At 43.3% G+C, this 12475-nt stretch overlaps 1 protein-coding gene across 1 annotated transcript; it reads left to right on the top strand.

Annotated features, from left to right (window-relative positions):
* PtA15_3A322 (uncharacterized protein) lies at positions 1 to 1015 on the top strand (the record flags this gene model as incomplete). The annotated part of the gene is made up of 5 exons (XM_053167279.1): positions 1 to 160; positions 296 to 418; positions 508 to 570; positions 680 to 903; positions 980 to 1015. The coding sequence occupies 5 exons, from the start codon at positions 1 to 3 to the stop codon at positions 1013 to 1015; spliced, it is 606 nt and encodes a 201-aa protein (XP_053018511.1).
* Between the last annotated feature and the right edge of the window lie 11460 nt (positions 1016 to 12475).

Genomic DNA, 12475 nt, shown 5'->3' with positions numbered 1-12475 from the left:
ATGATTGCTAAAAGCTTGCTGGCCTGGCTAGTGGTTCTCCCCCATCTCGATGTGGCTGTCGCCATGAACACCATCAGGCCTGGGAACGGAGACGCTGCCCTAGCTTCGTTCCGAGTCGTGAATGAGCCCAACCAACTTGCAGAGTCTGCAAACACGAAAGGTTGGTCACATTTGTAAAATGGACTACGAAAGATAATTTGTCTTGACCCTTTTTTGCTTGGTGGACGTCTGAGAAGATTACTGACATTCGGAACCATCGACAAATCTTCACATGCAATCTTGTTTGTATTGTCAGTTGCATCATTTCCGAAGTTGTTCCCGGGACTGAGGTCCTGGAGCAAAAGATTGACGTGCAAAGAGATTGCCATTATAGAGGATCCGAATGACGCGGAGCGGGAGCGCTATTACAACCACATTTGTGAGTGGCATTTCACTGCTGTTGGAATTTTTTCAATCTGTAGAAACAGCCTTATAGCAAAATGACTCAACGGCTTGAGCGTTTCGTAGTTGGCCCGGATGCCGAAGATCGAAAGACGGACCGCTGCTCCACTCGCCAATGGCTAAGCGGCGGTAAGTAATCGCCTCGCCTCCAAAACCTTCAGTATCTTTCCCCTTGAGCACGAGAGGATAATCATGATCTCTTCCGTCCACCATCAACTCCCCGCGAGCTCCACAACAGGCGCCTTCGACGAGCGCCTTGATAGTGCTTTTCGTCACAAGTACATATCTAGAGAAGAGATACTTTCCAATCTGCTGAAGAAATTCGGGAAGATTGAAAACGAGCCCCCACAGGATTTGAGCGATGAAATGAAGAGCGATCTTGACGAGGCCTTACGAATCCTATTCCTCACGCAGAACGGCAAAGACCCCGAAACACCCACACAGATCGCACATTACTTCCAAGTATTTTGCCAGATGAGTGGTGTCCGCCACCAAGAAAGAAGTAAACTTAACCAACTCATCCTGACGCATATTGAAGGACAGCTGGAATCAATGTCCAGAAGCGGAAGTTTAAGTAAAGACTGTCAATACTTGTACAATTCGATGAAGAAAATTCTGCATGCGAGACCACCCAAAATCCCTGGCAACAATTCAGGAATCAACAGTTTAACATCAAGCAAACCGGAAGGCACCGCTGAAAGAAAGTCTGGAAGAGTTTCTCCGCCCTCCAATAGCCAAAAAACGGTTGCTGTGACCGGATCATTTGGCTCTTCAACCAATTGGCGCCGAGCAAGAGTCAAGAAATTCATTTCAATTTCTTGAAAACCACTCCCTTTTATACCCTCAGCCCACCGTCCGATCTGATCTTGCAAACAAACCTTCCCTTGTCTTTCATTCTCATTTTCCCCGTGCAATTTCAATTACCTCCATCGCCTGCAAAAACACAAGACACTCCTCCAACTTCCTTTTCCATTGCCGAGATACTCGGTTAATCCGCGTGTTCTGCTTTGACCAGAAAAAGCATGCCACAACCAATTTCTTCCTCATTCTCTGTGACACTCATGATACGGGGTAGCACATTATAATTCTATTTTTGCACTTGTTAAATTTGCATTGGTGCACTCATGAAACTCAACTGATCCACTTTTTGTGCGTTGCCAAAACAAAATATCCCATGCTGTTTCCTTGTTGATTCTTTGTACCCTTACTTCTTTCATCTCATGTAACTTGGCAGTGCTTGCAATCACTCCATTCTTTGCATTTTTCAAATTTGTATTCCCAGGCATCTTTCCAGAGCCAGTCAATTGACTCAAATTTCCTTGCTTGTGATTTGGGTGCAGACTCTCATGTTGCTAAGTGATGGTAAAATTACTGTTCCATCATATGCGGCACATCCATAAGGCAAACTCACTGGCAATCCACTGGACAGTACTTGCCTTAATTGGCCTCACATCCTTGGTGTCAGCTGGCAAGTAAAACCCTTCTACCCCTTAGATTGCCAGATCAGCTTTTACTACGCCATCTGCACTCCTTACAAGTTTCACATCTGTTTCACTTTCATTTCCCTTGTTATTGACATATGGTTTATGCTTCTACCTAGTGATACTTGTAGATGGAAGCTCATAAGTTGTACTCACTGGATTCTATTGTTCCCCAGACTTTGAGAAGAGAAAAAAATAACAACATCATTTTATTTACTCATTCCTCTTTATTTGAAGATACATCAACATATCACTGCTTCAGATAGCCAGATCCCTTCATATCAACAAATCACTGACTGGATCTCTAAGCCTGAACTTCTCAAAACTTATCAACGGTTGGGTGTGAACTCCTTGGATTCAATCAATACCCGTCTACAACTTGCAAGCCACTGGAAAATCCCAGTCAACTTCCATTGAGCCGATTTCAATCACTCCGGAGTAGCCCACCGCTGACACTCGGGTACCCAAAATTTCTCTACATCCCCAGAAATGGTATCCCAGGGTTGGGAAAATTCTCTTGTCTGATGACGTGTCCTACCTGGCTTTTGACTGTTTGACAAGGGGCTGAGGGTTAGTTTTACCACCTTGCTGGCCAGAAAACTGGCCAATAACCCAATACCAATGATGTTGTACTGGGTCTTCATTGGTATCATCCATGGCATCACATAATCCAGAGACACTGTATCTTACTGGCTCTCCACTACCCAATTGAAAAAGATCAAGTTTCAGATTGGCCCTCAGGTCCAATACCAGTACACAGTATTGGTTGGAAAAATATGATACCAATAAATTTCAATTTGGGTATTGAATTGGTTTCAACCTTGGTGCAAACTTTGGGCTTGCAAGACCAATATGTGGATAAACAAAGCATGTAATCTGTCAGCCGGGCTACCATAATAAGTTAGAGCCCGGCTAACTATTGTAGCATTACAAAAATTGTATGTAATAATAGCGGCGCAGAGCGCCGCGTACAAAACAGACTTCTTTCTTGTAAAAAGACCTAGCTGCGGCGCGGAGCGCCGCACACATAATAATAAAAAAGATTCCTTAGACAAGTAAGGAAAATAAAGCTCCGGCCGAAGAATCGGCAGGAGAAAAATATTAGTTCAAACCCGTTCTCAAGCCAAGAGAACGGGTCGTCAGACACTCTCAAGAGACTACTAAACAGAGAGTAGTCTCTATGAGAAATAGAAGCATTTCGGTTGGGGAGGAGAGAAACAGAATTATACTACTCCTCCTCCCCCGGCCGATGATGGAATACAAACCACGCTATTCCTCGAGCCGAGGAATAGCAAAAGGATCGAATAACAAATAAAGTGAACGGGAGCGAAGGGACTAGTAGAATCCCCCTTCACTCCCGTCACCCTTGAAAGAAGCACTACTTCCTCCGGCCGAGAAACCGAGGAAGTATTTGCAATAAGAGCTACAACCCTACTGGTTGTAGCTCGAATATATAAATGAGGGCCTTCGGGCGAAGGAAGGCCCCTCAGATACCTTTCATAACCAGCTCGACGCCCAGCCAGTCTCGCCACTCGTCCTACCAACCAGTACGCCAGCCTGCCTTTGCCTCGACTTCGGTTTTTATTGGATCGCTTGTGTTTTTTTTTGCCGCAGACTTCCTTTTACAAGTAAGTCTGCGTTTTTTTTTCTTTCTACCGGGATTTCCATCCCTTTATATCTCCTGGGAGCGTTTCGACGCGCAAATACCCCCTTGTTAAGGGCCCCAGACGCCACAGGTCACAAAAACCCCTGCGCATTTCGTGCGCAGGCCCTGTAAGAACTGCGGAGGGCACTAAAACACCCCAGGCGCCCCTGGCCCCTCCGTTAAACCTATTTTTTGGTTCATTAGAAATAGCTTTCTAAAGCTATTTCGCACTTTTTACCGCGCTTTTGCTGCGCGCGCTACTGTACCGTGCTCTGTCGCCGGCGTAGCTAGAAGAGCACTCGTGCTCTTGGCATCACCAAGCCTGACAATTGGGGGTCTGGCCGGGAACAAACCCTTTTTAAACCCATAACCCCATAACTTACCTAGTCTTTTTTTGTTTACCCAAAGAATTAAACCGCACCAAACCCACCTTTAAAGCTTAAACTCTTTTTTTAAAAGCTCAAAACCCCGCTCTCTGAGCGCGGCTACTCCTACCGTACTTTAAACTTAAAAACTCTTAAGTTTAATTACTCTTTGTGCTCGCTCTACATAGCGCACAACCCGCGCCACTTCGCGCACGAAGAGCCACTACACTTAGCGCAACCCACCTAGAGCACTCACGCGCTCTCTACGCTTTCTTACGAGCTAAAACCCCCGCGCTATCACGCGCCACTCTACTTCGCTAACTTAAAGCCGCTACCCTTAGAGCAGCTCACCTTGAGCTCCCCTGCGCTCTATACACGCGTTCTCTAACGCGCTACCACTCTGTTTCCTTTTCAAAGGAATCTTTATAACCCTTATTTTTTCTAACCTCGTCCTTCTGTTTCAGTGGATTTGCAGAAGAACAACGAACTGATTCAGTACTATCTTCGTTACCTTAAAGAACTGAAAGAAGAACGCGACCGGAACTACGTCCCGACCGCGTGGGAAAAACTTTCGTACGCCGAGCAACTCAAAATCGCCACCGATTGCATCGAACGCGAACTGAAAGAGAATCTCAAAGCTCAGATTCGATTCCAGCTTTTTTTGCGCGGACACTACACCCAAAAAGCTAAAGCTCGTGCCAAAAGAGAAAGTCAGTCAAATTCCTTCTTCTTTTTTAAAGGCCCATTGACTCACTAAAACCTTGTTTTTTTGTACTAGTGGCTAGAAAAACCCAGTCCGAGAAAAACTTGCCGACTTTCACCGCTCCGCCGTCTGAGATAGACGTGCCTTTGAAGAAACCTACCAGTGAGTCATTTCTTTGTCTTACATCCTCATCTAACTCGGCGCTAACGACATACTCGCGCCCCTCTTTCCTATAGTGCCCACTCGTAACCCGACATACGTCGCCGGTACTATACGTCACCCGAGAGAGTCCTGTAAGCTATAATCCCTCTCTACCTTTTTGCGAAACCTTTTTTTTTTCCGCCTAAAAATCTGACTACACTTCTACTCCGCAGCCAAAGTAGAAACCACGCCAGCGGAGAATCTCGCTGATATAGAGATCAGTGACTCTGAACCTGAAACCGGAGGTTAGTCCAGCCTTTTTCTTTCTTTTCACCCAACCTATAGACTGAAAACTATGTCTACACGTTCTTCCAGACCCGACCTCGAAGGTCCTCTCCCTACTCCGAAACGAGCCAGCCGCAAAGGGTCCGCCCTCGGAAGCCCCGTCCTCGGAGGACCAATTGGCAGAGGATCCGACCAAAGCGGAGGTAACCATCCCTCTTTGGTTCAAGAAGAAGACACCCGCTCCGAGCACTTCGAAAGCCCGAGCTCTGAAAAAGACTCCAGAAGAGCTGGAGGAGGAACAGATCCAACTCATCAAGGATCTCGTATACGCTCACCGGGTGAAGTGGAGAAATTTTGTAGCCCTCCAAGCGCGCGGAGTTCCAAAAGAGGAGCTCCTAGCCGCACTGCGCAAAGCGCAAGAGACTCAAAAAGCGGCTCAGAAATATCAGACTTGACCAGAACTAGAATCCTTGGTTGACGGGTGGAATCCCTGGATGGTGATGAAGCAAATCAACCCTCCGGCGAAGAATTCGAAAAAACAAAAGAATCCTCCCACCCATCAATTCAACAATCTCCGCAAAGACTGCGGCAGATGGGCTCAAGTCATGAAGGCAGCAAACACCTTGGAACAAGCCTACAATCAGATGTAGATAGAGATTTCATTTTCCACATATTTGATAATTTGTATGGAAACTTGTCTACTTTGCATAGTAACTCTAGTAACCAATATAAATTTACAAACTCTAAAATTGTGGAATGTCATACTTCTATTATTAAAACCCTTGAATCTGCTGTGAGTCGTGCAATAAAAATGTCTCAAGAATACTTTGTTAAAATTCCTGAGTTTCGCCAAGACATTGGAGAACTTAAGAATAACCTCAGTAATGTAACAACAAACCTAGAAAATCAGGCTGAGAGTAATCAGAGTCTTCAAGACAAAATTACTGATATTGATATTGGTATGGCGGACTTCAAAAGTCAATTGTTAACCACTTTGAAAACTGAGGTTATCAAAGAAAACAGAGAGCGTGGAGACCACCAATCCTCCCAGTTACAAATCTTGATAGATTTAGTAAGTCATCAAGAGGATAACATGAAAGAGATGATGAATAAAATCAATATCTCTACTGCGGAGCAAATTAGCTCTCTGAAACAAGAGATAAAAACTCTTAGACAAAATGTTGCGGGAATACAAACTCCCCTGCACCTGACTCGTGACCCTGAAACTCCTCAGACGGAGGAGGTCATCTTCAACAATCCTCTCTTAAATACCAGAAGTAGAGTGTTTCAACACCAAGAGAGATCTTTACCTCCCAAAGAAGAGGAACCCACTGCTCCGCCCAGGCAAAATGCTGCTAGCAATTCTCAACTGTATCAAGAACATCTGAGACAGACCACTTCTTTTCTGAACAGTTTGGATGCAGTAACTAAATGCAAACTAATGCCGCCAATGAAAGAATGGCCTAAGTTTTCCGGAGAAGGGGAATATGATCATATCTACTTCATGGATTACATAGATCATCTCCTTGAATGTTACAAAGCTACTGATGAAGTAGTAACCTCCAGATTGCCAAGGTTGTTTGAAGGCGTAGCTTTAGACTGGTTCGTCAGAAAAAAGAAATCTGTCGGAAAAGTAAGCTGGGAAGCATGGAAAAAATTGATCCACGAACAGTTTGGTACAGATGTCTGGGAGGATAACATGCTAGCCGCATATGAGAATGATTTCTTTGACCCTACTAAAGATGATCCATACAAATGGTGTCTGAGTCAGAAGAAAAGGATTGATTGTATCTATAATCAACCAGCTCAGAAATTTGTCACTAAGAAAATCTTGAAAAAGTGCCCTAATCACTTAGAACATGATGTAATGTGCAGGTTGAAAGATGCAGACGTTGACTTGTCTGAATTAGTAGCCACAATAGAAATAATTATTGTGGCCAAGAAATTAGACAGGAGAACCAAAACGTACGAAGAAAGGCGTAATTTAGCTCCTAAAGAGAACATGGCCACAGACAAAAAGAATACAGAAATGCCTCCCAGGAAAACAGCTGGTATTGAGTGCTATAATTGCAGAGAGAAAGGCCATAAGAGACCTGATTGCCCTAAACCCCGTAAACGAATCAACAATATTGAAGTGGAGTCGGAAGAAGACAATTTATCCAATACTGGCTCCCAATTCGACATTGTCAGTATGGAACCTGAAATCGGAGATTGCTTGGATGAACCTGAAATTAATGCCAAATGCAATGTGATACAAGCTGATCTGGGTGATCCCTTGCATATCACTGTAATCCAAGGAGATTCCAATTTGCCACAGAAATGGAACTCCTTGCTAGGAATCGGTCACGTATCAGATGCAAAACTGATGACAAATAAGCCAGAGGAAGGCATGAGTTATACTCTAGGAAAAACTAGCTATACAACAGTTATCTTTGATGGGAAAGAAGTTAGAGCTCTTTTAGACATTGGAGCATTTTGTTCTTGTACTAGTACCAATTTACTAGACTCTTGTTACCCTGACTGGAGGAAGAACTTTCTCCCCACGCCCAAAGCTAAATTTAGCAGTTGTAAATCAGCCCTCAAACCAATAGGGATAGTTAAGTTACCTCTTATTTTCCCGCACACAAAAGGATCTTTGAGACTACACGTTGAATTTGTAGTCCTAGAAGATGCTGTGTGTGAGTACCTCATCATTGGAAATGATACATTCTGCTTGTACGGAATAGATGTAATCCAAAGTAAAAGCAGATACTACACCATAGGTGGTGATTGGAAACGAAAGTTTGAGATATGTAACATCAGCTTTCAGAACTCTCCGAGACAAGACCATGAAGACAAAGAATTGAGGAAGTTCCGACAAGATTATATGTCTCAAGCTGCCATTAGTAGTAACCTGACCGCGGAGCAACAATCAGCTGTGTTAAAAGTCTGCTTTGAGCATGAAGAAGCTTTCTGTACAAAAGAAGAACCCATAGGGAATATCTCAGGACACGATATTGAGATAGAACTTACGTGTCAACCCCCTTACCCTCCTGCGTTACGGAGAGCAGCTTATCCTTCGAGCCCTAAGTCTCGTGAAGCTCTAGAAATTCACATCAAAGAACTATTAGGGCTTAAAGTCCTGAGAAAAGTAGGCCACAATGAACAAGTGGAAATAACTACGCCAGTGATTATAGCATGGCATAACAAAAAGTCCCGTATGGTAGGAGACTTCCGAGCCCTAAATAATTACACCAAGGCAGATAATTATCCTATCCCTAGGATAGATCATTCACTCCATAATTTGGCGAAAGCTAAATACATTACCACAATGGATGTACTCAAAGGATTCCATCAAATACCCATTAAAGAGGAAAGCAGACAATTTATGTGTATAATCTGTCACCTAGGAGTTTATGAATATTTGAGAATGCCATTTGGTATCTTCGCACTTCCAACGTATGATGGACACAATATTTGGATCCTTTATTAGACAAAGTTGGATGATGATATACATAGATGACATTATCATATATTCTACCAACTGGGAGGATCATTTAGAAAAAATAAGTCTGGTCCTCCGTACAGCTATCACAGCTGGCTTGAAAATGTCAATCAAGAAATGTAATTTTGGTTTTCAAGAACTCAAGGCTTTAGGTCATATAGTTTCAGGATTATCTCTAGCCATAGATCAGAACAGAGTGGCCGCAGTCCTGCTTAAACCTATGCCGCAGACAATGACAGAAATGCAGTCATTTCTAGGATTTTGTAGTTATTACAGACAGCATATACCTAAATTCGCAAACATCTCAAAAAGCCTATATGAGTTATGTAGCAAAGACGTCTTCTTTGAAATGACGTACGGAAGAGTAGAGCAATATGAACAATTAAAAAGGCTCATTACTACAGCCCCCGTACTAGCGCAACCAGACTACTCTTTGCCATTTATACTGTATATAGATGCTTGCTTTGAAGGCATAGGAGCGGCTTTAAATCAGGAATTTGTAATTGATGGAATTCCAGTGGAAAAACCAGTTCTGTTTATTTCTAGAAAAGTCAGGAAAACAGAAATGAGATATGGAGCCAGTCAAATGGAATGTTTATGTCTTGTATGGGCCTTGGAAAAACTACACTATTACCTGGAAGGTTGTAAGATCATTGTAGTTACGGATTGTATAGCAGTACGGACTTTAATGAACATGAAGACGCCTAACCGTCACATGCTCAGATGGCAGATTGCAATACAACAGTACAGAGGACATATGACCATTATCAATAGGGCTGGCGCCAAGCATACCAATGCCGATGGATTGAGTAGGTGGGCTTTGCCTAATACGCCAGACAATCCTGCCTATGATCCAAAAGATGAGGATGTATTCCCCATTTTAGGTATCCATGTATGTGACATTGATGACACATTCTTTGAAGAAGTCAGAATCAGCTACAGTGAAGATTTGGAACTTCTCAAGTTGATCAATATTTTAGATAATGAAAACAGTGCTCCAGAATTGATTGCTAGCTTGCCAGAATACTTGTTGACCCCATACAAGGCAGGACAGTTTACTCTGTTAGATGGCATAATATACTTTAGACATAGACATTCCAGTGTGATAGTCCTGAGTAAAGAAAATCACATTAAGAATATGCTGCATGAATGCCACAACAATGCTGGCGCAGGTCACTTCTCCGAGGATAGAACCTTGGAACGGATTAAACAGACAGCCTGGTGGGTTGATTGGAAAAATCAAACTAAAGAATATGTCAAATCCTGTGAAACATGCCAAAAAGCCAATAAGCAGACTGGAAAAAGATTTGGATTATTGCAGACAATAGCAGAACCCAAGACTAGGTGGGAAATCATTAACATAGACTTTGTGACAGGACTACCACCGGGAGGAGCCTTCTCTTATAACTCCGTCCTGGTGGTAGTGGATAGATTTTCTATGAGAGCTAGGTTTATACCACATCACAAAGATGATACCGCTATGGAGGTAGCTATGTTATTCTGGAACAGAATCATGGCTGATGTGGGTATCCCAAAAATTATTATCAGCAATAGAGACCCAAAATTTACGTCAGAATTCTGGAGAAATCTTCATGATATGTTGGGTACCAAATTAGCCTTCTCAACCGCATATCATCCACAAACGGACGGACTGGCAGAAAGAATGATCCAGACACTAGAAGATCTTCTACAAAGGTTTTGCGCCTTTGGGCTAGAATTGAAAAATAGTGACGGGTATACACATGACTGGGTTAATTTACTCCCCGCCCTAGAAATGGCCTACAATAGTAGTAAACACTCTACTACTAAAGAAGCGCCGTATATCTTAGAAAGGGGTTGGATTCCCAGACTACCTAAAGATACTCTTAATGACAAATTGCCACTAGCACATCCTACAGCTTTAGACTTTAAACAGATGCTGGAAGCTGCAAATAAACATGCTGCTAAATGTGTTCAAGAAGCGGCTGAGTACAGTAAGATGCGGTGGGACAAGAGTCACAAAGAACCAGAATTCCGCATAGGAGAGAGAAAGTCCTTCTTTCAACGGTAAATTTTAACAATCTGGGCGGTTGTAGAAAACTCAAACCCGCCTTTGTAGGACCATTTGTAATCAAAAACTTACACGGTAAAAATGCAGTGGAGGTAATCCTTACAGAGGAATTCAGCAGGAAACATCCCGTGTTTCCGGTGAGCCTCATAAAAAGATATGTTCACAGAGAAAATGAACCAGCCCCCAAACCTCTGCCCATACCAATAGAGGAGCCACCTACAAAAGAGCAACTTAAAGTACATAAAATCCTCAAAGATAAAAAAGAGAGAATTTTAGGTAAAGATACAAGATTATACCTAGTAAGATACAGAAACCAGTCAGCAGATAAAGATGAATGGCTACCTGAGAATAATATTCCGGATGGAGCAATTCACCTATGTAACTACAGAGTTTCTAAACGTAAATAAGCTCAGCTAAGTTACAAGTAACTCATCTTGGTGAGAGGGAATGTCAGCCGGGCTACTATAATAAGTTAGAGCCCGGCTAACTATTGTAGCATTACAAAAATTGTATGTAATAATAGCGGCGCAGAGCGCTGCGTACAAAACAGACTTCTTTCTTGTAAAAAGACCTAGCTGCGGCGCGGAGCGCCGCACACATAATAATAAAAAAGATTCCTTAGACAAGTAAGGAAAATAAAGCTCCGGCCGAAGAATTGGCAGGAGAAAAAATATTAGTTCAAACCCGTTCTCAAGCCAAGAGAACGGGTCGTCAGACACTCTCAAGAGACTACTAAACAGAGAGTAGTCTCTACGAGAAATAGAAGCATTTCGGTTGGGGAGGAGAGAAACAGAATTATACTACTCCTCCTCCCCCGGCCAATGATGGAATACGAACCACGCTATTCCTTGAGCCGAGGAATAGCAAAAGGATCGAATAACAAATAAAGTGAACGGGAGCAAAGGGACTAGTAGAATCCCCCTTCACTCCCGTCACCCTTGAAAGAAGCACTACTTCCTCCGGCCGAGAAACCGAGGAAGTATTTGCAATAAGAGCTACAACCCTACTGGTTGTAGCTCGAATATATAAATGAGGGCCTTCGGGCGAAGGAAGGCCCCTCAGATACCTTTCATAACCAGCTCGACGCCCAGCCAGTCTCGCCACTCGTCCTACCAACCAGTACGCCAGCCTGCCTTTGCCTCGACTTCGGTTTTTATTGGATCGCTTGTGTTTTTTTTTGCCGCAGACTTCCTTTTACAAGTAAGTCTGCGTTTTTTTTTCTTTCTACCGGGATTTCCATCCCTTTATATCTCCTGGGAGCGTTTCGACGCGCAAATACCCCCTTGTTAAGGGCCCCAGACGCCACAGGTCACAAAAACCCCTGCGCATTTCGTGCGCAGGCCCTGTAAGAACTGCGGAGGGCACTAAAACACCCCAGGCGCCCCTGGCCCCTCCGTTAAACCTATTTTTTGGTTCATTAGAAATAGCTTTCTAAAGCTATTTCGCACTTTTTACCGCGCTTTTGCTGCGCGCGCTACTGTACCGTGCTCTGTCGCCGGCGTAGCTAGAAGAGCACTCGTGCTCTTGGCATCACCGAGCCTGACATAATCCTTCAGTGAACTACAATGTTTAACAAAGTTTTTTTACAAAAGAGATATCAATTGGAAAACATAATAGTCAAAATTGCTCCCAAAGTTAGCTGCATTGAGTGGCTAGCAGTGGAACACTTTTGCACTATGCAAGTTTCTTTTCTTTGCAAGCAACTTGTTTTCCCAGTGCCATGGGAGTCACGGGTAATAAATTAATCCACTTGTGCAGAACAAAGGGCTCCCCAAAGAATTTTAAAGAGCGTTTGATGTTTCTTTCCAGATCCCTTGACCTAGGCTCTACCTTTTTCTTATTAAAGAGTGTCAAGATTGATTTTTTTGCATTTATCATCT

Source organism: Puccinia triticina, chromosome 3A (assembly GCF_026914185.1).
Source record: "Puccinia triticina chromosome 3A, complete sequence".
In the NCBI taxonomy this organism is placed as follows: domain Eukaryota; kingdom Fungi; phylum Basidiomycota; class Pucciniomycetes; order Pucciniales; family Pucciniaceae; genus Puccinia; species Puccinia triticina.
The sequence above is the reverse complement of the archived record's forward strand: the minus strand, read 5'-3'. Positions and strand labels throughout refer to the sequence as shown.